Raw genomic sequence first — 27,378 nt, 5'->3', positions numbered from 1 at the left:
ATTAACCATTGAACTGTCAAGAATCGATCCATTTTCTACTTTTCATATGGTCGCGTGTGCTGGAGCCTATCCCAGCTTTCTTCGGGGGACAAGGCACCCTAAACTGGCTGCCAGCCAATCGCAGGGTACACATCGACGAACAACCATTCGCAGTCACAATTACACCTGGGGACAATTTAGAGTGCTCATTCACCTGCCATGCATATTTTTGGAATGTGGGAGGAAACTTTCAAGAATTCATTTCACAGATTTTTAGAACTCCGTTTTTGATCCTATTCGGGACTTCCTTGACTGACGTCACTCAGAAGTGGACCACGCATGGGCGGAGCTTTCCTGAAGATGGCGTCGCTACGCTGCCGGCGAGACCCGTGCGGCGTAGTCTGTCTGATTTTGACGTACTTCAGCGTCTTCTACGCGGACTACGTGGTGGTGCAGTACGTCCTCATCCCGGCGTATTCGGGCAGGTGGGTGGCGGACTCTGGTTGGGCGCGGTTGAGGGGGCGGAAGGGCGTCCGTTACGTCACGGGATACTGTCATTATGCGTTTAGCATTCGCGAATCAGATGAATGACGTTTTTACGTGCGGCGTCACTCCCCGCCTTGATGTGTTCGAAGCAGTTGCGGGAAGCACCTGAGAACACATACTGAGTCATTGTACTCAGGTAGAATTTTCAGGTCTCCGTATTCAAGTATTTATATTTTGTTTGGTTATGGTGCCTTTCCAACAGCATTTGGTGCAGCCTGCACGGGTCCGCCTTCAACGTCATCTTGCTGCTCCTACTCGCCTGCCACTCCAAGGCGGTCTTCTCGGACCCAGGTCGGTGAGGTCACGACGCTACGCCACAAGCACATCCAACCCACTCAGCACGCCTCCTATCCGTTCACAGGTGTGGTGCCGCTACCAGACACGGCGCTCGACTTCTCCGACCTGCGCTCGCAGTCTTCGCGGATGAGCGACAGGGTAACTGTTAGGTATTGACGTCAAGTTGGCGTTTCGTCCGTGCTGACGTGCGTGTGGTGCAACCGTGTAGGGCTGCGAGGGCTGGACCGTGTGCAGCCGCTGTGAAACCTACAGACCGCCGCGGGCGCATCACTGCCGCGTATGCCAAAGATGTATACGCCGCATGGACCATCACTGCCCGTGGTTTGTAGTTTGTGGGTTTTTTTTTTGTTGTTGTTGTAATCTGACATCACCAGGTTCATAAATTTGGGGGGGTTCATTAAAGTTATTTTGATTGTGACTTTTGCTCTTTAAATTTGCTTAGTTTTAATAAGTTTTTAGAGCAAGTTATTTATTAAGACGGGTGAGTACCGATACAAGGTATCAGTATCACGTTCTCGCAGAGGCTACTGATACCAGCAACTGATACTGTCCGCAAAAACAAACAAAAAAAATCTGACATTTTATAACTCCTCATTCGCAGTCGTTGGAACTGTACTGTGGCAGCTTGACACATTGAGCGAGTCATCATCCGTGCCAGAATTTTTTTGTGTTTGTGCTAAATGAAGTTAATTTTAGTTTGTTGAAAATGCTTTTTTTTTTCCAAGGAAGTTGCGACGATAAATCAAAACCAAATCATGTTCAACCTATATTTAATTGAATATGCAACACGGACAAGATATTTAATGTTCAAATTGATACTTTGTTTTAGTAAATAATCAAACTTTGAATTTTATGGCTTTGACCCCAAGTCTGAACTTCAGTAGAATTTTTTTTTTTGAACACATGAAATACTTGCTGCTTGTAAGACCAAAAAAAGCTCATGTGTGATGTTGAGAAAGACAAAAATGAAGGATATTTTCGTAATAATTGTAGTTAGTTTCATAAACCTAAGATGCAGTTTTAGTTTTCATTTGGTAAAAGCATTTTTGTAATTTTTTTCCCCCACATTTGTTAGTTTCTCAACCCTGCTTGTCACCTACTGACTTAAATTTGCGCCTTACTTGTTTGCTAGAATTTTGTGAATTTGTTGTTATGAGCGTTTAAAAGACTGCAAGTCAAAATGTTGAGAAAGTAAACAACTCTTAAAGTTAAGTGGACAAATAGTCTTTCATATAAATTCACTGTTCATCTGCCTTTAATCTACTGTCGTCCTATTCTAAAAAACCACAATGTGATTATTTTCCAAAATTATTCAGCCCTAAGCCACAACAAGTTTTCTTCTTTCAAAAGGATCAATAACTGCGTCGGAGAACTGAACCAGAAGTATTTCATCCAGTTCCTCTTCTATACGGGTGAGCGCTCACACGCACAAACGTCGCACAGACCGCCGCGCGTGACGTGACTCGATGTGTCGGCAGGCGTGGCCAGCGTGTACGCCACGCTGCTGGTGGTGTCGGCCTGGGTGTGGCGCATCCGCAGCGAGAGGGACGGCGGCGGCGAGGCGGACGACGCGCCCGGCAAGCACTTGATCGTGTACGTCCCATTTCAAGTGGCAAACTCGCCGGCGTGTGTTCTTGACGTGTGTTTGTGCTCTCCAGCGCGCATTACATCATCCTGCTGGTGGAGTCGGTGCTCTTCGGCGTCTTCGTCCTGGTCATCTTTTACGATCAGGTGCCCGAGCTAGTGGAAATATGATGACGAATTCAGATTGGTGTCCAAAACAAACCCCCCCTTTTTTTTTCCCCCTTTCATGCCAGTTGGCGTCCATTATCGCCGACGAGACGCCCATCGAGCAGATGAGGAACAGGCTGCTGCTGATGAAGGAACGAGGCTCGTCGTTATCGTCGTCGTCCTCGCAGCCGCCGCCTCACCACGCCACGCGCAAGCCCAAGCTGGCGCTGCTGCGGGAGGTTTTTGGACGAGGTGAGATAACGTTAGCGATGAAATTGGAAAAAATAATCAGGCATTTTTTTTTCGACTCAATATTGAGATTGAACATGCGATTATTTTTTTTCTAAGTCGTCTTCCAATGTTTTGTTTTTTTGGGAAGGGGGGGGGGGGTGCACTTCTTAAGCATAGAACTAATCCAGAGACGATGTGACTCCGATTTTCATGGCCGATTGGTGGCGGCAATTTGTGCTGTCCCTCTCCTCCAATCAGGTTCCGTGTTGTGCTGGCTCCTTCCACTCTACTCTGGCGGCCCGTCGGTCGGAGGCGTGGCCTACTCGGCCTTGCCTGACTACGACGTCTGACCTCGGGAGATCTCTCCGGACTCGTTGGCCGCTCCCGACTCGCCGGGTTTTTTGCAACCTCGTTTACTGAGCCGTCGTATTGACGTCATCTCGCACTGAAAAGAAGAAATGCCTACTGAGATTCCTTTTTTTTTTTTTTCTTGAGGGGGGGTAATTTATTTATTGATGTTTTTCTGGCCCAACGAGGTGTTTCTGACTTGAACTGTGTTGCACGCAAAGTTGTGTAAACCTTTTTTTTTTTTGTAAATCGATGAAGTGGGTTTGTTGATTAATTCTTCTTCAGTTCTGCTACCAGTGGGAAGGATCACGGTGGCCGTGTCTACGTTTTTATACTGATAAGGCAAGAGGACCTTCCATATTTGTAATTGGACATTTTCTACATTTTAAATCAACCGCTAAATGGCGTGCGACTTGCCTGAAGTCGCCCTATTTGTGCAGTCTTGCTCCTCAACGTCTCGAGTGCTTTTATGAAGTTTACATTTCTTTTTTTATTCCCGGAACATTGAATATATTGACACAGCATTGAAGTGACTGTGCGTGTATGACTTGTTTTATTTATTTATTGACTTTTGGCCACAAAGCTGTAAAATAAAAAAGGATGAAGTGCGCTTAAATAAACAGTGATTGCTTAATAAGTTAAACACGTTCTACTTCAATGAATGTAAACAGTTGTAAAATGTGACATGCAGACGTATTGCACTTTAAAGGTAAATGCAACTGAATTTGTGCCCCAGGTGAAATCTTAGGCGGCAACTGAACATTTAAATTGTTGGTCCGCGGGCCTCACTTTGAGAATCGCGACGAGAGGATACAAGCCAACAATTTCGGTGACATCACCATGAAGGATTTACTTGCTTCTTTGCGCGCTGGATGCTTGGCTTAGACGGCAAACAGGAAGATCTGGATGAGCGGCATGACTTTGAGGGTTGAAAGATCGGCAAGGACGGCCTGCAGTGGACCAGATGAGCAAATGGCTACTTAATGTGCATCTTTAGGGCCTAATCGAAAAAAATGATTCATCAACACTATTTCAAATGGCCACCTTGCACAACAAAAACAACAGATGCAATACATATATCTAGCTTCCTTGTAGCTAAAAACATTAAGCTTTGACACAAGCTTCGACAACAACCCTGTTAACTAAAGCCTTTTCGGCAGCTATAAGCAGAAGGGAAAAAAGTGAGCAACGTGACTAAGCCACCTTGCACAACAAAAACAACAGATGCAATACATCAATCTATCTTCCTTGAAGCTTAAAAACATGAAGCTTTGACACAAGCTTCGATAACAACCCTGTTAACTAAAGCCTTTTTCGGCAGCTGTAAGCAGAGGGAAAAAAAGTGAGCAACGTGACAAAACTGAAATTATTTTTCTTTTTATGTTTTCAGCCATAACGAATTCTGTTACTCAAACCAATTGAACCCCGTGGCTCATATTCATTCGCTTAAATTCGTTCTTGACCTTACAGAGCAGTAACACTGCTAGCCAAACCTCAGCAATTTGCCTGTTGCTGTTAATTGGAGTACCACTAAAATTAGAAGAGTATTCGAATATAATTTGGCTCAAGTGTAAAGTATTTAATCAGCAAGATTTTTTTTAATATATTTTTTCAGGTGCCTGAGTATCTCCGACATGGTTGCGCAACAGTTAAATACTGTATATGCCCTCAAGTGTAAAGTATTTAATCAGCAAGATTTTTTTAAATATATTTTTTCAGGTGTCTGAGTATCTACGACATGGTTGCGCAACACAGTTAAATACTGTATATGCTATGACACATACAATATAAAGTGTTGATGGTTGTGCTGGATGAATCCAAATGATTGCTTACAATTTGTCATTCTTTCCACAACATAAAACAATATTTTTTTAATTGTCTGCCAAGTAAGGCCTTCTACAAAACAAGGGACATCAGAATGTGTGGCGTGTACCTCAGCCGAAGCCAGAGACGTCACTTCCATCAAGTTGTCGGCCCGAAAGGCGAAGATGGCGGCTGCCAGAACTGCAAGACATTCATATGATAGCTAGCGTAAAGAAAGTGGGCGCCCGACGGCCTTGACGAACCTTACCTGCTACCGGCTCGAGGGAGTCGTAGCCCAGGATTCGGTCCCAAAGGAAAAGCAGCTGGTCGGTGCAAAGATAACCCGAAAAAGCTCGGACCAGCCACTTGAAGGCGATGCGCAACCTGCCGACCAATAAAAACACTGGCTGAATCCAATGCCATGTTTTGGTAATGAGACAATTAACCACAAGGTGGCGGCATAAGCTCAGAGTACAACACAGCAGCTCGAAGCCGAGTTGAATTTAAACATTTGTTGTCATAGCGCTGAATTAATTTATTGCTGGATTTACTTATTTTAAGATGAAAAAATAAAATGTTAATAAAAAAACAACTCTACACATTGTTTTATTTATTAGTTGAGTGGTTGTAATTAAATAATATTGCAAATAAAATAGCATGATGTTCTTAAACAAAAAAAAAAACGAAGTGCAAAGTTCGATCAAATAATCTGCGCTACTTTTTTAAATGCCTAATTAAAAAATAGAGTACAAACAAAATGAGTTCATAATTGAAAAATATTTAAAATAGAAAAAAACGATTAAAATGATCTACTGAATAAATGCTTTATGTTTTGAAGATATAAATAAAAAAATGAGTGTTTTTCTTGTTTAAAAAAATTCAAAATATTTTTTTCACTTAACTATTCAATGAAACTACACAGTAAATCGAATAAACAAACGCGTGGATGATTATTTGATTAAAATAAAACGTCCATATAAATGAAATATTTTGAAATCAAACATTGTCTAATTGCCAGTCTTTTAAAATGTGAATAAAACAAAACGAGTGTGGCTTTTTCATGACAGAGAAACAATTTGACATAAAACACAAAAACAGTAAACATTTTTATTTTATTCTTCATAATTTGCTAACGAAATATATTTCACCTCAAGTGATGAATGAACAACTTACGGCTGCGCTCCGATCTGTCGAAGGTGGTAGAAGAGCTGCGGCAGGTGCGTTTGCAGGAGCCGCTCAAAAAGTAGACACAGAGAAACGATACCCTGTGGGACAGAGAGACGTCACGAGAGAGCACGCCATGTCGCCCGCGTCGGCGCGTTCTTACCGAGCACGCCGAGGACACCGAGTGCAGTCGGAAGAAGTAGCGAGTGTACATCTCCCTGAAGACGCTGTACAGCTTGGACGGTTCGTTGTACAGCAAGCACAGCGGCGCCACTGGAAGATGTGGCAGCGTCGTTGACGAAGCTTCGGTGTCTCTTCAAAGAGAGCGACGGCCGTTTGACTCACCGTACATCGAGAAGCCGTGGAACGGGATGACACCTGTTGCAAAATGAGGGGACACACCAGTTCCCAAAGTGCCCCCCAAAAATTCGACCAAAGGCGTGGGCCGCAAATATCGTGTAAATCCGTACGTGAGTGAGTAAGCAAAGTCATTAGGGGGAAAAAAAAAAAAAAACTGAAAAAATATTTGCGTTTAATCAAAATCTTTTTAAGAAGCAAAAAAAACTGCATCTTAGCTTATAAACTAATTATAGTGAAAATATTCTTCATATTTGTCAATTAATATCGAACATGAGCTTTTAGGGTTCATTTTCAATGTATTCATTTCGATATTGCCGTACGTCCGTACAGAAGTCAAACAGTTTTTTTGAGAATTGTAGTGTTCTTCATTCCAAAACACTTAGTGACCTTTTTTTTTAAACTGTGTTGTGACGCCACAAATACCTAGTCAATTAAAAATCTAAAACTAATGCAAAAGCTAATCAAAACTAAACTAAAACGAAACATTAAAAAAAAAAAAAAAAAAACTAGGTAGAACTATGAGGCACATTTTTTTCCAGACCGATACCAGTACGAGGATTCACTCCCGAGTGCTCACCGATACCAAATTTTGCAAATAAGAAATGAATCCGTATTATAATAAACAGGATCAGGTTTATGATACAAAAATGTTCCGACAACCTGAAATTACTGCTGTGGCGTTGACACAATTCTGTTAGTTCAAAGTCAAATGACGACGATAATGCAACTAAATCTGTGGCGTCACCACTTCAACTCTTTGTGTTTGAATGAAACTGTGATATGTAAACACAGGGACTGCACTGAACTCATCTTGACACTATAGCAATAAAAATCAAGAAAATAGACATATAGTAAATGATCTCATACTAAATCATTATCGCAATATATTGAGGAAAAAAATTGCAATTACATTATATTTCAAAATTGTTGCACTCTATTTTAAACTGTGGGAAAAATGTTTCAATGTCTTCTTTATCGTGGCTACTGAATTTGACCTCGAGAAAGGCATTTGGAAGGTCAAAATGGGCGCTCACCGTTGGGAGGATAGAAAACGGCGTAGTCGTCATCCCCTTCTTTGCCTGCGGGCCAGACAGCAAGGACACGATTGCACCAGCCCGCGCTTGCTTCACGATGCGCGCTCGCCTCATTTGCTCACCTTGGATGTAAGACTTGGGCGGCGTGGCGCTGTTGTACTTGAAGTGCTCCAAGACAGCGGCGTCCCGCGAGAAACACAGCAAGACCTGAAGGGGGATTTTGAGTTGAAATCGCCTGAGCAAGGAGGAGGAAGTCGAGGTCCAAATGAAAATACCTGGTAGAGGAAGTCTTCGAAGACAAAGTAGTAGTCGTCGTTACTGGCGGTCAGCTTCACATCCTGCGGGGAGGACGCGGCATGTCAATCTGCTGGCCGGCTGAGCAAGTGAGCGAGCAGGTTTGCTTACCTTGTAGATGAGGTTGTCCACCAGCAGGTCATGTTGGAGGACTCCTGCCTTCAGCTGCTCAAAATGCAGCACATCCTAAAAAGGAGGCAAAGAAGAATTTGGTGAAGTTGCCCAAGCGTTACCTTGTAGATGAGGTTGTCCACCAGCAGGTCATGTTGGAGGACTCCTGCCTTCAGCTGCTCAAAATGCAGCACATCCTAAAAAGGAGGCAAAAATGTGGCTCCAATAACCGGGCCAAAGAAGAATTTGGTGAAGTTGCCCAAGCAAAAGCTTAAAAGTAGAGATGGACCGATATTTGGTCTATTGAATTTCAGCCATTAAAAAAAAAAAAATCTGATCGTCAAAAAGAGATCAATTTAAAATGCTGAGTACTTGTGACTTTTTTTTAACTTAAAACAAAGATAACATTTGTGTAATACTGAAATTTGGGAAAACGTTGATTTACTCTGGAAAAATGAACTTATTTGCTGGAGTATTCATTCATTCATTTTCAATGACCCGCTGCTGAGCCTGGCAGCTCACAGCTGTAGCCGTTTGAATTCTAAAACAGAGATACAATACAGTACATTCTGATTTATATCGCCTATTGTCAAAGATTTAAAAAAAAAAAAAAAAAAAAAAAAACCTTGAACAAGTTGATCATTTGAAAAGCTGTTGAACAAACGGACGCTCGAAAGTCGAAAAACATACTTTGACATTTCCTTTTACCGTAAATAAATATCAGCTCTCAATATCGGTTATCAGCCTCCTTGGCTGTTAATAATCAGCCCTGGAAAAAAAACAACAACATTGGCCTCTCTCTACTTGGAAGTCAAAATGTAACGCAGGTGAACAACTGTCATTGAAGCAGAGTAACTGTCTTTCAAATGAACTCGTGGATCCTTTGCCTTGATTTTAGCGTAAGCCCAAACTACGAGAGCAAAACATTTATTACAATTATTCTGAAATTGTTTCTTGTAATACGGGCGTATATTGCTTGTCGTCGTTGCACTGTTGACGATGTTATCTAAATATTGCCCCCCCTTGTCACAGCAGGTGCTCATACTCTGCCCGGATGAGCTGGATGGCGTTTCCGACAACGCCTCCCCACTCTCAAGTGTCTCCGCTTGGACGTGCGGCGTGAGGAATAGGCGGCCGCGGCGATAAAACTGTCCCGCTGCGAGATGACGGATGCGTGGTGCGGAAGCGCGCGCGACAGAAAGCGACCACGACGGTGGAAGTTCGCTCAGTGGAAGTTTTGGAGTGGGAACACGACACAAGAATCTCATCTATTTAAATAAATCGACGTGAGACGAGTTCCAGACTCTCTCCCGCCGGCATCCGTCTTGCGGTTTTATGGCCAGGTTTATAGGAAGACTTTGCCACAAGGGAGGCTGGATGTTCTGTTTGGGTTAATCGCACTTTGATTGACAGCGTCTGGATGGACTGGCCGCGTGTAAACATCCAAAATGGCACAGCTGGAGGATCGCGGTGTACTTAAGGCGGCGGGTTCCAAGCTGCGTTTGTGGGGCCAGATGGCCAAAAAAGGAGTTGTGATAGAATAAAAATAAAACCGTTTTGGGAATCGGCACAGCTGCTTGAAGACAAACACAGACGGCGGCTGCGCTGGGCGTGCGCGTCGGGTTTCCAACCTGCGGCTGGTTGACAGAATTCAGGATGAGGGCCCAGAGGTCGGCCCGCAGCCCCGTGGGGCAGCCCCGCCGGCTGTACTGTTGCGCCGCCGCGCTGTCCTGCTTGGCGAGCACTACGGCGACACGAGAGGATGAGACGCCGGGAAGCGGGACTGCGGGCCACCGAGCTCCGCTTACCTTTCTTTCCGATGTCAATGTAGTTGTTTTCAAATACGTCTGCAGAGGAGGAGAAAGCGCTCGTTAGTATTCAGCCGGTGACAAAAATAACGGGGAAAAAAAAGATTACAATGCCACAAGATGGCAGCCGAGCACTGCATGGAGCTCCTCAACTCACTGCAACATAGCTCGTAAGCACCAATACGCTATGAGATGGAGCCAAAGTCAAACTTTAATTGCGCACAAAAACTTCAGTTGAGTTTTTCAGCCAATCAAGGAGTGGTTTACAAAAAATAAATAAAATATCAGCCAATAGCTGAATTTGTGAATAATTCACCATTCCGCTTTCTCATTTTTAATTCAGACATTTGTTTTTATTCCCATTTCATTTTTAGGGGTCTTCTTTTGGATTTCAAAACGATTTAAAAACAGCTATAGTAACTTTGATTTATTAGATGTTTTGCCAAATGCGGAAATAAAAATTGTCACTTTATAACATTTATCAAGTTCAAACCTGACACTTCTCTCTTCATGAGTGATGTCATGAGCTGGGAGTCAGTTGGGTTGGCCCTTTGACCACGCGGTTAATTTGGCATTCGCGTCTTCTCCGTGCTCCTTGAGAGTGATTTCATTTTGTTTGACTGTTCTCTTCAGTATATGGCTGAAAGTGCATCAGCAGCGGTGGGGATCCCTCATTTTTCACCCGGCCCCACAAGTTAAGACATAAGATATGTGGGGTGCCATTAAAAAGAAGAGACCATAAATATCTGCTTGTGTCACTTGGGACGTTCAGGGCACAACACAGTTGCCTGGTTTTCAAATGACCTCGGCAATAGGTCCCAGTGTATTAAACATGATGGGGGTGCCGCAGGAATCTACCTTGAGCCCCCTCTTATTTGCCATTTATTTTACTGACTTGTGTGTCCGATGCAAATTTAGGGAGTTGGCTAAAAGAGCTTTTGTATCCTCTGTTCCTAAGTAGGCAATATGCTACAAAAAGGCTTGAAGCTAACTGGAAAATTCAGTGTTCAATTTGTCACTGCATTTTATGTTTGTTGCTGCCTCTTGGCCAGGACTACCTTGAAAACAGGTTTTTAATCTCAATAGGCCTTTCCTGGTTAATTTGAAAGGAATGAAAGGAAAAAAAAAGAGGGAGTGAGTGCCTGGGTGGATGTGCGCATTGTCGTCGATCCCTAGCTGCCCGGTGGCGAGGCTCAGTTCCGCGTAGGTTTCTCTCTGAGAAAGAACAAGTCATGAAAAGTGTAAATCAAACATGCCGAAGTCAAGTGTGAACACAGAGCAGCCCTACCAGCTGTGCGATGTCCTTGACACCCAAGGGCACCTGGACGAGGCCCCAGTGGCTCCTGGCACCGGCGTCCTCACCGCTGTTGAGGTTGGGGCTCCGCAGGGCGACCACCACCTGCGCGCAAGCCGGGTCGTAAAGTGCGGCGGACTCAACGAGCGGTGGCCGCGCCGTGACGTGCACTCACCTCCAGGAAGTCTTTGGGGGCGTAGACCGGCCTGAAGCGACTCAAGTCTGCAAGCACACAAGAGACAGAATTTGATGCAACACTCAGTATATTATTATAGAGTGCTTTTCTTCCTTTAAAAAAATAAAAAAAACCCACTGAGTCCAAATTCTCTATAATAAGGGAAAAACTCGTTTGGAGTGCACATTTCTGCCAGCTGTCAACCACCCAACGAGCAGAACAGGAAGACGGCGGCACGTTGGGACCTTGCGTCCAGCATTGCAGCCGGCCTGTAAATTCGAGTGGCCCGTCATCCTCGGAAGACTCGCATCACCACTCGAGCTGAAGGAGGGGGCTCGACGGGGGTCTGGACAGCTTCTATATCTGCCGTGTTTATATCCCCAAATCCGAAATGTTAATATACAAGGCGGTGCTGGGGTTGTACTCCCAAGTGCAAGCTCATGGAAGAGTTACGATTCAAAGTGTGTGTATATTACAAAACGTTACTGAACGATAAAAACATCATGTTGAGAGACGATTTTTAAAATACCTGGTTCATCTGTGCCCATCTCGTTCCATTTGTTGCTTAGCTCCTGCTGCTCGGTCGCAGGCCTCTGCAGGGCAAAACGTGACAAAGTCGCACAGCCATGAAGCGCAGGTCGGCGAAAGCCCGACGGAGTCATCAGCCAATTTGATTCATGTCATTCCGATTGTGAAAATTATGGAGTGGAAGAGATGTGATTCAACATTGAAGGGCACCATGCATCAATCATGTTTCACCAGTAACTCGACTCATTACCATGCTTATGTGCGGCATATTGTATGTATATTTATTGCCTAAATCTGAAGCTAAATATGTCAGCTCGTGCTTCTTTGCACATTTTTGTCCTTGGTTTTGAAAGCATTCAGGGAAAAAAAAACAAGATGTGATTTCATATAAAATAATCGTCCAATTAATCAGTCGACCTTAAAGAAAAAAGTCCATCTCGGGTGGGCCCCAACCTGTCCCACTGATATTAACTTTCAGGTAGCAGGCCGAGTTGAAAGCTTGTGCCTCCCCCCCCCAACCCAAATGTGTATATTTTACCATTCGGGCCAGAGGTACTCCCAGTTCTGTGCTCATGCTGTTCAGACTTTTCACGATGCGCCTCTCCCAGCTGGCCTGTGACACACGCAAACACATCTTACAACAGGCTGAAATGGCAGACGCCACGGAGGTTAAAGCAGCAGTAATGTAGCAGGAAGAGGCTGACCTGGGCCTTGCGCATGTATGCCAAAGGCTCTTTGAGGTGCTCTGCGGGGACTGCCGGGAGGCTCGGGGCCAGTCTCCCGCTGGAAACAAACGCAGAAGAAGAGTTTATTTTACCAGTTTAGGGGGGTTAAGACCCATAGGCTTCATTCTTCTTTCCAAGCAGGTGGGTGGTCATGATCGATGTGTCCTCAGGGCTAAATAAACCTCATTGAAGCTCATCTAAACAGCTATAAGAGCATGGCGGGGACCTGAGTGATGAGAATCAGGTGCGTGCGTGTGTGTGTGTGTGGGGGGGGGCGGGGGGGGCAGTTGAGTGTTCTCATCTGGAGAAAAGTTGAGAACCACTTGTTTTGCTGCAGCCTCTGTCACTTCATCCTTGCAAAGCTACAACGCACTTTTAGACAACTTAAGACTCAAAAAAAACGTAGTCGTGTTAAAAATAGCACTTGGAAACATTTGTACCGTCTATCATACCGGATGTTTTACCCCCCCCCCCCCATCCCCCAAGGTTCCTAACCACAAAACGTCAACGTAAAACAAGGACCCCTTGTTATTTTTTTTTCTATTGGGACCTAATCACTGGTGGCGAGGTTACTACCTTTGTTTTGACTTACACGTGTAATTCTCGATGCACTGCATTCTGGAGCTTTCTTTCCCAACCTGTCAACAACAACAACAAAGTGAGTGCAAAACGTTCTGTTCCTTTTACTATGCGATGAATTTAAGAAATTACGATATCGGTTGCGTTTAATCGTCTCAATAGCAAAACCTGACGATAACAGCAAAAAACAACGTCCTCCCGTCAATTATGGTGGGACAGCGTGCCCCCACACAAATTATATGGCACATCGGTTTATTAAACTATTTAAACTCGGGAATGAAACTAAAAGTTTCTTCAGCTAAAGATGTTAAGCTCCCCATTGCTATTAAGAGAAAAGGGGGGGGGGGGTCGGGTCCAAGGCGTGAGAACAATTTAAATGAGGCAGTGCCACCATAATTGTTGTAATAGGGGAACGCATAAAAAAAATTGTTCCACGTTTGATAATGGATGGATAGAGTAAAAGAATACGTCAGGTATTTATCTTTCACATATTTTGTGTAATAATAACGCAGTACAGTAAGTATGTCTACGTTTTTTTTTACTGGCCCTGTTACACTGTGGCACCTGATGTTCTAAGGAAACTCCGAACGTCGTCCTTCAGAGAGTCCAGCTGGATCTCCGGTTGATGTAAACACTCCTGCAATCAGTTTGAAAACAAATGCTGATTGTAGGACATTTGTCTGGTTTAGGGCGTTATGCAAGCATACTCACTCTAGCTTCTCGTTCCATTTGAGCGTGTAAATGGGTCCCTTTCAGGCGTCGGACGAGCTGAGCAATAGTCTGTGACAACTCGGCATCTTCGTTCATGTTTCCTCGACCAAACCGCGTCGCGTTGGAGAACGAAAAAGACGGAGCGAACCCGGAATTGAAAAATGCTGCCGCTGGTACGGCAGAACCGCTGGGACAAACTACAAGTAATCGCAAACTCCGAGGGCGCCGGAGGTTCGAAATAGTATGAAGGCAACAACCCCCAATATCTGTAATAAAGGATGACACTATACACTATGATGACATGTCCAAAGCTTCTGAGAAATTCAACATTTTTTTTTGGTGTCAGTCTTGCCGTGGCGAGTGAGATTGTAGAAACTGGTGAAGAGGTTGAGAGTAAATATATACTGAAAATGTAAAGGAAGGAATGTCGAGGAACGGATGAAGTAACCATTGGCACCGTGAGAAAACTCAAGAGTAAGAAGTCAAAAATATGCCATTAGAGGGACGGGGCTGACATGGATAAGTAATTATTTACAAAATCAATACTGATATGAATAGGAAATTTTAAATCGCAGTTACAGAAAAGTACATGTGGGGTGTCACACCAAAAACACCCCAAAGAACACTGTTTGCGATTGACACAAAGCTCCTATGCCATACAACTTGGAGCAGCTCTTACAAAATGCAGGTGAGAGGCGAGCCGGATCACGACCTGGTTTGACCAAAATAAATTAAAACTAAATGGAAGAATGAAAGGAAGGACGAGTAAAGAGAAGGAAGAAAAATTCTACTTTGGAGTGAGGAGATTAAACAGTTTAATAAATGTCACTGTAACAAACGTGCAAAATATAATGAAAAAACAAAACATGTCCTACTTTGGTCCCACTCTGAAAATAGTGTAAATGCATTGACCCGTGATGTCACGATCCACGACTGACGACGCGGAGGTGGGGCCCCCCAGCCAGCTGTGATGCCCCACTGTCACTAAGTGATGACGTCAAGAAAGCCCAATGGTGACACGCACAGAGCTCTGAGGCGGCCAGTTGAAGCCAGAAGAGAGACCAGTGCAGTCGGAGCGTAAGCCCCGCCAGCCAGCACTGTAGTGGGGAGGGGGGGAAAAAATCAAGACATCACGGCGTTTTTTTTTTTTTTTTTACTTCTCCCCCTCATCTCCGCACCATGGACGCCTTCACCGTGCACGAAATGCTCAACTCAACAGAAATGAGCGCGCTTTTGTGCAAATGGGGCGTCAGCAACTTCTCGGGTTGTGGTGAGCCTTCGAGAGTGTCAACAGCGGACATGGGCGTCAAAGGTATCGACTCTTCGTCTACTTCCTTTCAATTAACCTTCTTTCAACTTGGAACGGAGGCGTCCAGCGCGTAATTGCGCATGACGCACGCCTGCGCTCCCCCACAACAAAACAGCTCACTCGCGTCCCATTTGCACATTCGTGGCCAGTCTAAAACGCTTCATGTTATTAAAAAAAAAAAAAAAAAACTTACCGTTGCTTAATGTCGGAAATCAAACTCATTTCTATTCATGCCCACCTTAATGTTTGAAAATATTACAACGATCGCCCCAATATTTGGGATTTTACGGACATTGAGTGTTTTCCTCACCATACAGCTAAACGTTACTTGGTCACTTGTCATTAAACTGGGATCAGTCTTCACCAAAATGTATGTGGACATGTCTACTTATGCCAACTTCACCCGCCGCAAATATTAAATCCATCCATTTTCAACGCTGCTCATCCTCAACCGGGTCACGAGGGAGCGCTGGAGCCTGTCCCGGCTGAATTTCGGGCAGAAGGACTACAACCTGAACTGGTCGCCAGTCAGTCAAAGGGTACAAATGGAGACAACCACGCATTTACACCCACAATCCACTCTCACTGAATGGGAACCGATCCCACGCTGCCCGCATACAAGTCAGGCGAGAGTATCACCACACCTTCAGCAACACATTAAATCATCGCTTTTGGATTATATGGAAATGTCTTCCTCTCTGTAGGCGCTCAAAGAAAAAGAACAATAAGAAAACACTTAAAACTCATTCGGCGCCATTGAAGTCAAAAGGTCCGTTGTTTTACCCGGGCTGCAGTGAATGAGTTTTAATGTCCATAAAATTTCAAATATCGGGCCGATCATACTTATATTTTCAGTGGACAGAACTAGAGATCTCCACATCAATTTTGGTGATGATTGGTTGCAGTTTTTTGATGTTATGCTTTTAGACTGTCCCCATTCCTGTCATTTTGAGTGTTTGTCCTGCGTGATCCCACCCCCGTAGATCTCAACGGTGCCGTGCGGGTCTTCCTGTACTGCGTCATCTTCCTCATCAGCGTGGTGGGGAACAGCCTCATCATCACGGTTCTCTCTCGGAACCGGCGCATGCGCACCGTGACCAACTTGTTCCTGCTCTCCCTGGCCGTGAGCGACCTGATGGTCTCCCTGGTGTGCATCCCCTTCACCCTCATCCCCAACCTCATGCGGACCTTTGTCTTCAGCGACATCACATGCAAGATGGTCATGTACTTTATGGGTATGATGTTGCTGGCTTAAGACCGCTTGCACCGGGACGACGTCGTCCTTGCGCGCTGCCCCACAGTGCGCACCAAGATTACCAAGTGCAGTGCGAAAGGTCTTACGGCCTTCATGGGTTGCACATGGCGGCATCAGTGGCGGGACCAGTTTGATTGCATATGTTACAGATGGCAGCATTTGAATCGGAGCCAGTTTGCGGCCTAAATGTGTTGCAAAGGGTCGCATTTATATTTGACACATTTTCAGTCTAAAAGTGTTGCAAGTGTTTGGGGCTTCAACATTTTGCTCCAGAATTAGGTTGGCGTTAGAGATTTGATCCATTGTGTTACCCATCATAACAGTACCACTTGCAACCTATTCAAGGCAGAAAACTGGAAGTGCCACCCAGTCAGGCAACAAATGAGCAAACCCTTTAATGTGAGCACGTACAACTCAATTAGGCAAGAAATGGGTTAAGCCCCCAAAGCGAGAATCAGCAACCCGTTTGGGCACATGGCAAAGGCCCGAACACGATCACGTGCAACATATGTTGAGCCAGCAAATGGGTGAAGCCCCCAACACTAAACGTGCAACCCTTTTAGGCAACAAACTGGTTAAGTCTCAAATGCTCCAATATGCAACCCATTTAGGCAGCAAATAGTTTACTCCACTCAAAGCACCATTTGCGACACATCCTCTATTGACACCCTTCACATTTTCCCGCTGTTTGTCGGCTGAGCATTGGAACCCCGGATTCCAAATGTCTTTTTTTTTTGTCCCAGGGGTCTCTGTGAGTGTTTCCACCTACAACCTGGTGGCCATCGCGCTGGAACGCTACAGCGCCATCTGTAGACCGCTGACCTCCAGGACGTGGCAGACCAAATCGCACGCTCTGAAGGTCATCAGTGCCACCTGGCTGACGTCTTTGTCGCTTATGCTGCCCTACGCCTATTCCAGCACGCTGACGCCATTTAATCGCCGCAACAACACCGGCGGCTTCATGTGCCGCATGACGTGGAGTAACGGAAACCTCCTGGCATATTGGTACGCTGAACACAAGACCACCGACAAGCGGTCTGGATGTGAACTTTTGTCTGTCACAGGTACGTGTCCTTGTTGCTGCTGCTCTTCTTGCTGCCCGGCGCTGTGATGCTGACTGCCTACGGACTCATCTCTGTGGAGCTCTACAAGGGGATCAGATTCGAGCTGTCCAACAGGACATCAGCCAGAGGTACAGCAATCTGCGACCCGTTGAGGCGGCAAACTAGTTCGGCCCCTAACGTTGCTGTCATCAAACCGGTTTAAGACCTAAAGCTAGTCTGCCATTCGGGCAAGAAACCGTTGAACTACTTGATCTTAGTCTGATCCATTCAGCCCTGACATCTAGTATGTGACCCATTTGGGCAGTGAAGTGGTTAAGTACCTAAGCGTTGTCTGCAACCAATTCAAGCAGAGAACTGTCGAAGATCCGAACGCTAGTCTGCAACCCATTCAGGCAGGGAACTGGTTAAGCCGCTAGCAACCATCTGCAACCGTTTGGCCAACCGGTACCGTTTTCTACATTGTCATCTCTTTGCAGACAGACCGGCAAGCTTTGGCAGCCTTCGAGCAAGCGACGGCGACGGCTGCTACCTTCATTTAAAAAAGAAAAATGGGTCGCAGGGTATCGGCAATCCCGGCGCTTACGCCACGGTGGGCCGCGTGGGCCTCCGAAGCAACACGGCCAACCTGCTGGCCAAGAAGCGAGTGGTTCGCATGCTCCTGGTCATCGTCTGCCTGTTCTTTGTGTGCTGGACCCCGATCTTCGTGGTAAACGCGTGGAAGGCTTTTGACTCGCGGTTGGTCTCCCGTCTGACAGGCGCGCCCATCTCCTTCATTCACCTCCTGTCGTACACGTCCACTTGCGTCAACCCCATCGTCTACTGCTTCATGAACAAGCGCTTCCGCCAGGGCATGGTGACCACCTTCTCATCCTTGCAGCTCAAGGCGCGCGTCATAGACATTTGGACCCAGATCATCGAGGCGAAATGGTACGAGGGGCCCGAGGAGAGTGCTCTGCACAAGCGCCAGGAGAGGCGGAAGCAAAAGCGCCAACAAAAGCGGCTGGAAAAGCGACAGATGAAGGACCAGCGGAGGCTGGCGCGGCGCGGCGTGCCATCCGCCACGCCGCTCGTCGCGGAGAATGTCCAGGAGGCCTCCCAGCCGATACCCGAGCAGGTGCTCGAGCAACTTCCCGGGGACGTCCTCGAGCAAGTTCTCGAGCAGCTTCCCCAACTGAATACCGAGCCATCTGCCGAGCAGATCGGCGAAACCTTCGTGGAGCTATACATTGATCCGTACCCCGAGCAGAATGTCGAGCAAACGCCGGAGCAGAACGCCGAGCAAAACAGTCAAGGTGCTCTGGGCGGCCTCACCAAGTACATCAGCTTCACCAGCATTCGCTCGCTGCTGCCACCAGAATTGGTCTGAAGTGGTTTTCAGTTCATCGCTGAAACTCTTTGGGAGCCCGACAATGGGTAGCCTCATTTGTAAAATGTTTGGATGCTTGACTAAGGGGAAAATGGTTCCTTCATCCAACAACATGGACTTCAAAAGGCAGGAGTCTCCGAGAAAACATTGTGCGGCATTTGAAGGTACGGTACCTTTAAAAGCTCCACAGAAGACACTATTCTCCAGCGTAGTCCCTGAGGGTACACATCTACTGTCATAGGGATCAATAATAAAGTCACTGGACGAAAGGCCTTGAAGGTGCACAGAGAGACATTCTTCTATGAATAGCCTTGAAAATTGTTTCACACCTATCTCAAGCCAAAAAAGCAAATACGGCGGATTTCCCAGGACGTGTGACGGACGAAACAGACTCACAAATCCGTGTGTGTTTACTGTCAGGTGTCGGTCTTATCTTGATGTGAGTGGGAAGCGGAACACCTGCTCCGTGGAAAGTTTTGATTCCCGGTATTGCCCAGCACACTTCCACAGACTCAATCTGCAAACAAACAGCAGTGAGAATGAGGTCATCTCACCGATCGAACATTTATTGATACTGTGTGCGCATATTTTTTTTTTTCCCTTCCAAATGGCTCTTACCTTGTAGATCATTTTATGTAGACCACTAGAGAAGTCCCGGTATGACTGGAGCCTTAAGAGACATTCTTGGGCTGGAGAGATTTTTCATTATGCTTGTGCTGGCCCAATTAAAAAAAAAAAAAAAAACATACAAAGGTAGATTTTTTTTGTCACTTTTTTTAATTCTCGTTTTTATGCCATTTTTCCCGTGTTTTTTTTTTTCAATGACATACAGATTTGAGCATGAACCGGAGCTGCGATATGTACAAAAACTATGCTATTCCAAAAACAGAAAAAAAAAAACAAAAACAAAAAAACGCATCCCCTTGTCTTTGATGCTATTGCTGAATGTTACAAACAGCGCAGGTTTCTACCCTTTGAGCACTGAGTATACTACCACAATGACCAGTACAAGAATAACACACAGATACAGTGAGTGAGCGAAGGAATAGTGACAGTGACATTAAATAAGGGATGTAAATAGTGAGAGAAAGAAAAAAAAGTTAGCGCTCCAAAATAGTCTTGAGAAGTAAGGCTGAGAGCTACTTTTTTTTTTTTTTTTTTTTTTTAAATGTTATGTTTAAAGCTGCCTCTCACTGTGCAGTGCATGAAAAAACCTACACGATCAGACATTTGGCATTTTACAGAGCTTACATACATTGTTCGGCGCTCGTTATAACCTTAAAAAAAAAAAAAAAAACAACGTCGGGCGTGGTCCAAAAGAGGGGGGGGGGGGTAAGGGGCTAATGATAAGAAGGCATGTAACACGCTTTTTGCAGCCCTCGGCGAAGTCCCTTTATACAAAGAAAGGCTCGCGGTCAGAGCCCGTTGTCCTCAGATGAGGCGCGAGACGATGAGGAGGAAGATGAGGGTCAGCATGTAAACAAAGCCCAAAAGAAAACATGACGGAGGGGGACGCAGGGGAGGGCCGGACCTGGCTGCTAAAGGGTATTTGTGTCGCTACACTCCACTTTGTTGCTCAGCAAATCAATACACGTGGCATTTTACGCACAAAAGCAATCAAAATCCCAGGCCCACCGAGGCAGCACAGGCAATAATGCACTTTTATGACATAAGATGAAGGGGAAACTTTGTACCAATAATTTAAAATATTAAAATATACAACATTTCATGACAAAACAGGCAGATGGGGGGTGGCATAACTTAATTTGCGGTTGTCTTTTTTTTTTTTTTTCCTACTTAACTGGTGCACTTCATTCAGCACACATTCAAGTTTACAGTCGTACTGTAAAGGTCACACGCATACGTATTGCCTGCTTTCTCTTCCTTTTGGACTATTAATGGAGTGACTCCCAACTCGATTTTACTTTTCAACGATGCACGGGGTGTGCGATATACTGGCTGGCTGGCTGGTGAACTTGTAGTGCTCATGATCTGTACAATATTGCTGTTAGGAAAACTTGAATAACACACGGAGAAGGCCTTGCTTGATATGCTCCGTGAGTGCAACCACTTGATGGACTTTTAAAAAAATAGAAGGCTCTTGTGTGACAGTACCGGCGGAGAAATTGGACAGGATGGCGAGCGGAAGCATTTTTCTTCTTGGGTTTTTTTTTTTTTGTCACTGAACTTATCAGTAAGGCCGGATTGAATTGAAAAAGTCTCTTTTTTTTTTTTGTTGTTGTTGTTGTCACGCTCACTTGGAAGACGTGCGTCCACGTGATCCACGGCCGCACATGATATGGACTGTATACACACAGTTCTCTTGCACAGTACTAAGGCTCTTTCTTTCCCGACTTGTACGACTAGGTTCACAAGTCTGTCTTTTTTTTTTTTTTTTTTGTCTGTGGAGAAAAAAAAATGCTCCAGTGATGAGTGAGATTCCAAAAAGGAGACATGGCGCACATATTGCAGGCAAGGCAGAGGCGTTGCTTAAAGCTTTTCTTTTAAAGACTTCATAAAAACCAATGAGAATAAAAAATAGGCCCTCTTTTGTGGTTCCCCTGACACGCACGCACGCACGCACGCACGCCTAGACACACATATTCACTTTTCTATTCTCCCCCTTCAAACAGAAGAGGGAAAAATAAGGGCAGGAGTTAGGGGGAGCACAAGATTATAGGAGGAATACAAACTATTTGGTAACAAAAGTGTACAATATGTTGAATAAAGGTATGGAGAAAAGTGTACCTTTGCTAAAGCTTATACAAATTCCTTGGTCCATTAAAACTACGTTAACGTCACGCTTGCGTGTCCCTTTGCGTCCTGGCGCCGCCTCCGACAACGCTACATCCCCAAAGCGCAGCTAACGCAACAAGAGTACTTGGGTGTGGGAAGCATTTGGAGGGCAGTGCAAAACGGGAACGGGGATCGGGAACGCGCCGACGTTCTCGACCACCAGGACTGGAGCCGAAGCAGGCGGCGAGGGGGATGGTGGGGGGGGGGGGAGCACATTTCGCCCTGTCCCGTCACCGGGCGGCTTTGTGACATCACTCCTTCAGATTTCCCCCGCGTTTCTTCTTTTGTCCTGAACATTTTTCATTTCGCCGTTTACCCTTAATTGAAACGCAGAACTTTTGTGTGTGTGTTTTGTTGAACTATTCCAAACTGTTCTCTACCTCGTGGGATCTTGGCTCGAGGAGCGAGCGTTAGGAAACCACGGCGGCGGCGGTGGCGGCGGCCGACGAGGACGTGACGCCCGTTCCGGGGCCGTAGACGCCGCCGCCCGCCTCCGGCCCGCCGCTGTTGCTCAGCAGGCCCGAGTTGCTGGCGCGCAGGATGGCGCCGGCGGCGTTGCAGTGCGGCCGCGGCCCGGGCTCCGGCGTGTAGGTGAAGGTCAGTGAGGTGGAGTAGATGAGGCCGTCCTCCCTTACCAGCGTGACAGGGACCTGGACGGGCTGCCGCACCCAGCGCCAGCCCTCGCGGAAGGCCGAAATGTCGGGTACAACACACAGCATGCTCTCTGCACACCTGCAGACAACACCCCACCCCCCCAAAAAAGTCAGGGATTATAACCAACACCACTTTTCACATTTCAAATCATCTTTCCTCATTTAAAATGAATAGAAATGCCATTAAACCTTTCCAGCATCCCCAAACTGTAATGCGCTCTATGATACTGCGGTTTCTAAAAACAGAAAATGGTTTCCTTCAGACATTGCGGTCATTTCTTCGGGTGCGTCTACGTTTGGCTGCCTGGGGGTCAGTACAATACAATCATGTAGATTTGCAGCATATGGAGCTGGTCTCAGCTTTTCACTAAGTACTATCAATGGTTCTTCACAGAGGATAAAGAATATATGTCTGGCGGTGATCTCATCGACCTACAGGTGTTGCTCCACTGTTAAGGTTCAAATATCTGCCGCTTAAAAGGTTATGACATCGCAACACTCGTGTGAGCCCGTCTATCGTGTTTGACTTTTTTTTTTTTTAATTGTGGAGCGTATTTACTTGTATGTCAAGGAAATCTGTGGTTTGTATTGATTGGGTTTTTACAATAATATAAAATTTCCCAGGCTCCAATTGGCAGCTTGTACCATTACATTTTAATGTTACAGGCAGTGGAGGGGGTCAAACTACAATTTTATTATTATTATTTTTTTTACATCGTCGCAATGTCACAAATATTTCTGGTGGGTGTGTCTGAAACTCATCAAAAGCTGACTGGAAGGATGTGGCAAAGGCACACCTGTACATTGTCTCGGCCTCGACATCTCCGAACCACACTCGCAGATTGGGGGTGAAGTTCTGCCCCGTCAGCTCCAGCATGGCGACGTCTCCGCCGCCGTTGAGCTGCTCGCAGACAAACATGCAATTTTTTTTTTACTTTTTTTCCCCCCATAAATGTCATTCCTGAAAGCCAAATATGCCCAAACTTTTTGTGAGTCGTGTATATGTTGTAAAGTTTGAAGAGATCGATCATGTTTGTGAGGAGGCGCAGCAATAAAAAGGACCTGTAGGCTCTCGACCACAGGCACAGGGGTGACAGGCGACTGCACGGGGCCCATGCCCTCGTAGAAGGTGTACTCTGCCTTGTCCGTGCTGATGATTGTCCAGGAGGCGCCGTCGTTGATCATCTCTTTGTTTGGTTCCTTTGGGCACGGTGTGGCCTGGGAGAGGGGGCGGACGGTGTTAAGACAAAAAAAAAAAAAAACATCAACTGCCATTGGCAGTTTGGCACCAGGGCCAGGCGCAAGGCAGCAGCACCCACTTGAAACTGGATGATCCTTTCTTGCGAGAGGCACAGGTACATGCGCTCGGTGTCCTTCAGGTAGAAGGCACACTTGTGCAGCTGCGACACGGGGTCGTCGGCGTCCAGCAGCGCCGTCTGCTTGTCCACCTTACGGATGATCTGAGGCGAGGCGCGAGGTTGAGAGTTATGACAGTGGAGGAAAGGAGAAGGTGAAGGGCGCGGCTTTTTTTTTTTTTTGGCCTACCAGTCGGGGCAGCGCCATGCCGGTGACCGAACACACCAGCTTGACCGTCTGGCCGTAGTGGATGTAACCGTCTCTCACCGTGAACTCTTCCCCCTCCGACTCCTCGTCGTCCACTGGAAAACAAAAACGAGCGCCCGATTTTTAATGCGGCATGGCGCGCCGGAGCATTCGGTGGGCATTTGGGGGTTGAGGGTCTTACACAGGTGGATGTAGAAGGCTCCCCACTGCTGCGAGCTCGCATGGAAGTTGCCCCCCTCTACGTGGAGATAGCGCGTGCTGACTGTTTGGGAGCGCAGCCGATTGAAGAGCGCCACCTTGGTGCCCGACGCGATGCACACTGCAGAAAAAGAGGAAATCACGCGCGTTAGCAAAAGTCACAGTCCCGTTCTATTTCTTGAATTCATTTAGCAGTTTTTTTTTTCTTTAAAAGGGGCCCGAGAACACGTCCCGTATCCGTCTGCTCGCATGAAATATATGATTTGTTTAATTAATGTAAACTAAACACACAGAAAAAAGTCAAACAAACTCTCTTACATGTTTTATGTATTTAATGGTGTATTTTCCTTAGAATTAAATTAATCATAAATTTGAAAATTAAAACATGAGAATACATTTAGCTTATGAATAAAACAAATATGTTGGATTTATATTTAATCACGAGTTCTTTGTTTTTAATCAAAGAATGGTTAATTGGAAGAACAAATAAAATTTGAACGATGAATCCTGGATTCTTCTGCAAATAAATGATTTCACACATTTAACTTCAAAAGCAGAGTCATTAAAATTTTATGAGAGTAAATTATTATTCATCGACACAAAACAGTTCAATTTTTAAAAATGATCATTTACAAATGAAAGTTTTTTTTCAATAAAACATTCTATTGCTTAATTTTATTAAATGTTGAATAATTACTTATCAAAAATAAATTTGAAAGATTACATTTAAATTCAACAACACACTATCGTATGAAAATGTCAACATTTTACAGGTTATATTCAAGAAGTAAATTAGAATTAATAAATCAATGAGTTTATTTTTTACCATTACACTGGACATTATTTTAAGTGCCGAGTAATTCATTCAAAATAATGACAACGAATAGTTAAAATAAATAAAAAGAACTATTTTGTGCACATCATTGAGGATAATTCATTGTCACTAAATGAAGTATAAAAAGGGCAAAAAAACTAAAAAACGAAATTGAATCATTTTATTCCTAAAATAAACGACACAAAAACCATTTGGAGTAAACTACTGCATGCCACATTGTATTCTATGAAATAGTTGCTTGACTAATTGACAGCCACGTGTCTAATTTCACACATAATTCTTTCTCATTTTGGATTCTACTCTTGAAACCCCAAATAATCATCATCATCATCATCGAATCTTGAAATGACCCCCAGCCCCAAAAAATAAAGTTTGCCCACCCCTGCGTTTCATCCTGAGCCAAGCAGAAGCGCCCCCCCCCCGCCCCCACCCATGCTCAGCAGAGCAGCAGCTGTGTTCACAGTGAGATAAGCGTGGAGAAAATAGCCCGCCGACATGCGAAGACTGCAGGTGCCCCGCCTGTGACATAAGCGCCCTCGGTGGCCGCGCTACTTACAGTCGGCGTTTTTCAGGGACTGTTTCTTTTTGGAGGGCTTGGAGATGACCTTGATCCTCTTGCTGAGGAAGACGCCGATGTCGGCGCTGTTGCCGTAGAACATCTTGACAGACAACATGAAGTGCTTTCTCTTGTCCGAGTCCGATATGTACAAGGTTTTGGCTGTGCAATAGTTCTGGGGACGGGACACGGCGGAGGACAAGATGAGAGCCGAGCATGGGAAATGTGCACTGGTACTCTTGACTTATATGAGTTCACTACATTCCGTGACCGAACCGAAATGCCATTTCTCCACCCGAGCCCGCAAAGCGACATCCCGGAAGTCGAGCTCCCGGCGGCTGTCGTACCTTCCCCTCTAAATTAAGCTGCTGCATTTCCTGGTCGCTGTTGCCGATGCCGATGAAGGCGCACGGCTGCGACTCCTGCTCGGAGCAGCCGTCCCGCTCCATCTGCTCCTTCTTTTTTTTCCAGCCGCTGCCCATCAGGTACACACACGGGGGAGGGCAGAAGAACCTGCACACAACAACAAAGACCAGTCACACTTCAAACACAAAGCCAAGATTGGGGATGAACAAGTCATCAAATTTAAATCGACATTGCAACGTACAAAGTCGAAGGATGTCATTTTCAAATTGCAAAGGCTGCGTTTGCTGTTGTCCGGACAACAACAATTTTTTTTTTTTTTTTTTTTACATCCATGTGTACTTTATTTCCATATGTTGTGTCCGAATAGTTTCAGTGCTTTAGCGCAGGGAAATTTTGACACACACTTCACTTATCATTATAGCATGAAACAAGTGATAAAGCGACAGATATGTCAGCATGCCACTGGTCAACAGCATATTTTAATCAGCGATGGCTTTATGTGTCCTCCCTAAATAATTTTTTTGGCATTGATTTTTAAAAATGCCTTTAGGTTTTTTTCCCTAGTGCATCGGGTTTTTGAGATCTTTTCATCTTTTTGTTTTGTTGTATCGTATCTGGATTTTGACTTTGTGACATTTATGCCACATTTATTCGTGAGAATTTATTTTGTAAAGCTGTCGCAGTCAGCTCCAACCGAAGTCAGTAAATAAACTGGCTTTCATATGAATTCGTGGTTTAACACCAAATGATTTATTTATGATAAATCTGACATTGTTCAATGTAATACACGACCAAAAAACGAGTACTTTGAGGTATTCTGTGTTTGGCTTTCTATCAGCCACATAAAAAAACTCTCACTTGACGAGGCATTTAAGTAAACAAGACATTTACCAAAACAAAGGGGTCAAACAACTGTTTTCCCCGTGACTGCCTGGTGCCACAGTTTTCTGTGGCCTTCTGAGGCCAATCAAAACTGTGAAGCGGTCCTCCATGAAAACAAATGCGACACCTGGAGCCTGGTGTGACCAAAGCGAACTGCAGGCTTTGCCTCCAGCAGAGGGCGGCCACGCACCGACAGTGAGGGCAAACCAAACGACTCCGTTTCATAAACCAAGTGACGCTTCCAATCCAGGACTCATTTGGATCTTGAAATACTTTGACTAGTTCTTCTTGAAACACTTGTCATGTTCCATCAGCTGTGTGCCTCATTGGTCATAAATCGCCTTTCAGAAGCTGAACCCCGGAACAATGAACTCGGACTCTCCCGAGGCCGTCCCCGCGGCTGACTTCCGGAGCCAAGGAAAACAGGCCGATACGAGAACGGGACCGTTCACCTTTTCTCGTTGCCGTACGATTTCTGTGCAACCTTGGCGTGCAGGATCATGACAGTTTGGTCCCCTCGCTCCTTCAGGTAATTCCTCATGGCTTCTCTGGAATGGCAACACAGGATAGACAGAAAGGGGGTGTGGGGGGAGCATATTTAAGAGTTAAATGCGGCATACAGGCAATTCTGAAAAATGGGTGGGTTTTTTTTCGACGATTTGCGGCGGTAGCCCATGTGAAGATTCACTTTACAGAGCAACACGCGTGCATATTGTACACTCACACTGACCCCGACCCCCTTTTAATGCCTCCGCAGCCAAAAAAAGCTACGCTCGTTCCTTCCAGCTGGGTCCATTCGAAGATGGAGACGGGGGGG

The 27,378-nt window shown here is 45.4% G+C and overlaps 4 protein-coding genes across 8 annotated transcripts in view; 2 read left to right on the top strand and 2 right to left on the bottom strand.

The window, feature by feature from the left end:
- The first annotated feature begins 251 nt into the window (after window positions 1–251).
- LOC109508461 (palmitoyltransferase ZDHHC3) lies at window positions 252–3,775 on the top strand. The gene is made up of 9 exons (XM_019858462.1): window positions 252–464; window positions 728–816; window positions 887–960; window positions 1,031–1,143; window positions 2,173–2,234; window positions 2,301–2,415; window positions 2,481–2,553; window positions 2,640–2,805; window positions 3,043–3,775. Exons 1-9 carry the CDS (start codon window positions 319–321, stop codon window positions 3,132–3,134), a joined length of 930 nt encoding a protein of 309 aa, XP_019714021.1. The 5' UTR covers window positions 252–318; the 3' UTR covers window positions 3,135–3,775.
- Window positions 2,461–13,896, bottom strand: tbc1d19 (TBC1 domain family, member 19). 2 transcript variants are annotated; one of them, XM_019858457.1, is made up of 22 exons: window positions 13,719–13,896; window positions 13,572–13,644; window positions 13,021–13,066; window positions 12,408–12,486; window positions 12,242–12,316; window positions 11,705–11,768; window positions 11,176–11,222; window positions 10,995–11,105; window positions 10,849–10,921; window positions 9,707–9,745; window positions 9,530–9,642; window positions 8,021–8,095; window positions 7,769–7,831; window positions 7,616–7,700; window positions 7,494–7,538; window positions 6,445–6,477; window positions 6,263–6,372; window positions 6,109–6,200; window positions 5,204–5,319; window positions 5,066–5,136; window positions 3,990–4,082; window positions 2,461–2,562 (listed from the first exon to the last, which is right to left on the bottom strand). In XM_019858457.1, the coding sequence occupies exons 1-21, from the start codon at window positions 13,812–13,814 to the stop codon at window positions 4,014–4,016; spliced, it is 1,575 nt and encodes a 524-aa protein (XP_019714016.1). In that variant the 5' UTR covers window positions 13,815–13,896; the 3' UTR covers window positions 2,461–2,562; window positions 3,990–4,013. The 2 variants fall into 2 exon arrangements, with proteins under 2 accessions (XP_019714016.1, XP_019714015.1); XM_019858456.1 differs by lacking the exon at window positions 2,461–2,562 and having other exon boundaries at window positions 3,663–4,082.
- A 93-nt stretch (window positions 13,897–13,989) lies between these two features.
- Window positions 13,990–19,621, top strand: LOC109508458 (cholecystokinin receptor type A-like). The gene is made up of 5 exons (XM_019858454.1): window positions 13,990–15,030; window positions 16,011–16,262; window positions 17,026–17,287; window positions 17,347–17,474; window positions 17,823–19,621. Exons 1-5 carry the CDS (start codon window positions 14,898–14,900, stop codon window positions 18,710–18,712), a joined length of 1,665 nt encoding a protein of 554 aa, XP_019714013.1. The 5' UTR covers window positions 13,990–14,897; the 3' UTR covers window positions 18,713–19,621.
- An 871-nt stretch (window positions 19,622–20,492) lies between these two features.
- Window positions 20,493–27,378, bottom strand: part of rbpjb (recombination signal binding protein for immunoglobulin kappa J region b) — a 31,198-nt gene continuing 24,312 nt past the window's right edge. For all 4 annotated transcript variants that reach the window (XM_019858459.1, XM_019858461.1, XM_019858458.1 and 1 more), the window contains 9 exons: window positions 27,014–27,109; window positions 25,661–25,826; window positions 25,314–25,488; window positions 23,906–24,043; window positions 23,707–23,819; window positions 23,481–23,621; window positions 23,224–23,379; window positions 22,959–23,062; window positions 20,493–22,240 (listed from right to left, as the gene is read on the bottom strand). In XM_019858459.1, coding sequence (XP_019714018.1) covers window positions 21,919–22,240; window positions 22,959–23,062; window positions 23,224–23,379; window positions 23,481–23,621; window positions 23,707–23,819; window positions 23,906–24,043; window positions 25,314–25,488; window positions 25,661–25,826; window positions 27,014–27,109 — 1,411 coding nt within the window. In that variant the 3' untranslated portion in view covers window positions 20,493–21,918. The remainder of the gene's footprint in view (window positions 22,241–22,958; window positions 23,063–23,223; window positions 23,380–23,480; window positions 23,622–23,706; window positions 23,820–23,905; window positions 24,044–25,313; window positions 25,489–25,660; window positions 25,827–27,013; window positions 27,110–27,378) is intronic.

Source organism: Hippocampus comes, unplaced genomic scaffold (genome assembly GCF_001891065.2).
Source record: "Hippocampus comes isolate QL1 unplaced genomic scaffold, H_comes_QL1_v1.1 scaffold48, whole genome shotgun sequence".
Classification (NCBI taxonomy): Eukaryota; Metazoa; Chordata; class Actinopteri; order Syngnathiformes; family Syngnathidae; genus Hippocampus; species Hippocampus comes.
The sequence above is the reverse complement of the archived record's forward strand: the minus strand, read 5'-3'. Positions and strand labels throughout refer to the sequence as shown.

Bases quoted from the DNA above. Each gene is read 5' to 3' on its own strand.
- LOC109508461 (XM_019858462.1), top strand. From the start codon at position 319: ATGGGCGGAGCTTTCCTGAAGATGGCGTCGCTACGCTGCCGGCGAGAC. The intron at 2,235-2,300 runs GTGAGCGCTCAC...ATGTGTCGGCAG, and splicing joins CCAGTTCCTCTTCTATACGG to GCGTGGCCAGCGTGTACGCC. The intron at 2,416-2,480 runs GTACGTCCCATT...TGTGCTCTCCAG, and splicing joins CCCGGCAAGCACTTGATCGT to CGCGCATTACATCATCCTGC.
- tbc1d19 (XM_019858457.1), bottom strand. From the start codon at position 13,814: ATGAACGAAGATGCCGAGTTGTCACAGACTATTGCTCAGCTCGTCCGA. The intron at 7,832-8,020 runs GTAACGCTTGGG...TCCTCCCCGCAG, and splicing joins TGGACAACCTCATCTACAAG to GATGTGAAGCTGACCGCCAG. The intron at 6,373-6,444 runs GTGAGTCAAACG...CACATCTTCCAG, and splicing joins CCACGGCTTCTCGATGTACG to TGGCGCCGCTGTGCTTGCTG.
- LOC109508458 (XM_019858454.1), top strand. From the start codon at position 14,898: ATGGACGCCTTCACCGTGCACGAAATGCTCAACTCAACAGAAATGAGC. The intron at 15,031-16,010 runs GTATCGACTCTT...CCACCCCCGTAG, and splicing joins AGCGGACATGGGCGTCAAAG to ATCTCAACGGTGCCGTGCGG. The intron at 17,475-17,822 runs GTACAGCAATCT...ATCTCTTTGCAG, and splicing joins CAACAGGACATCAGCCAGAG to ACAGACCGGCAAGCTTTGGC.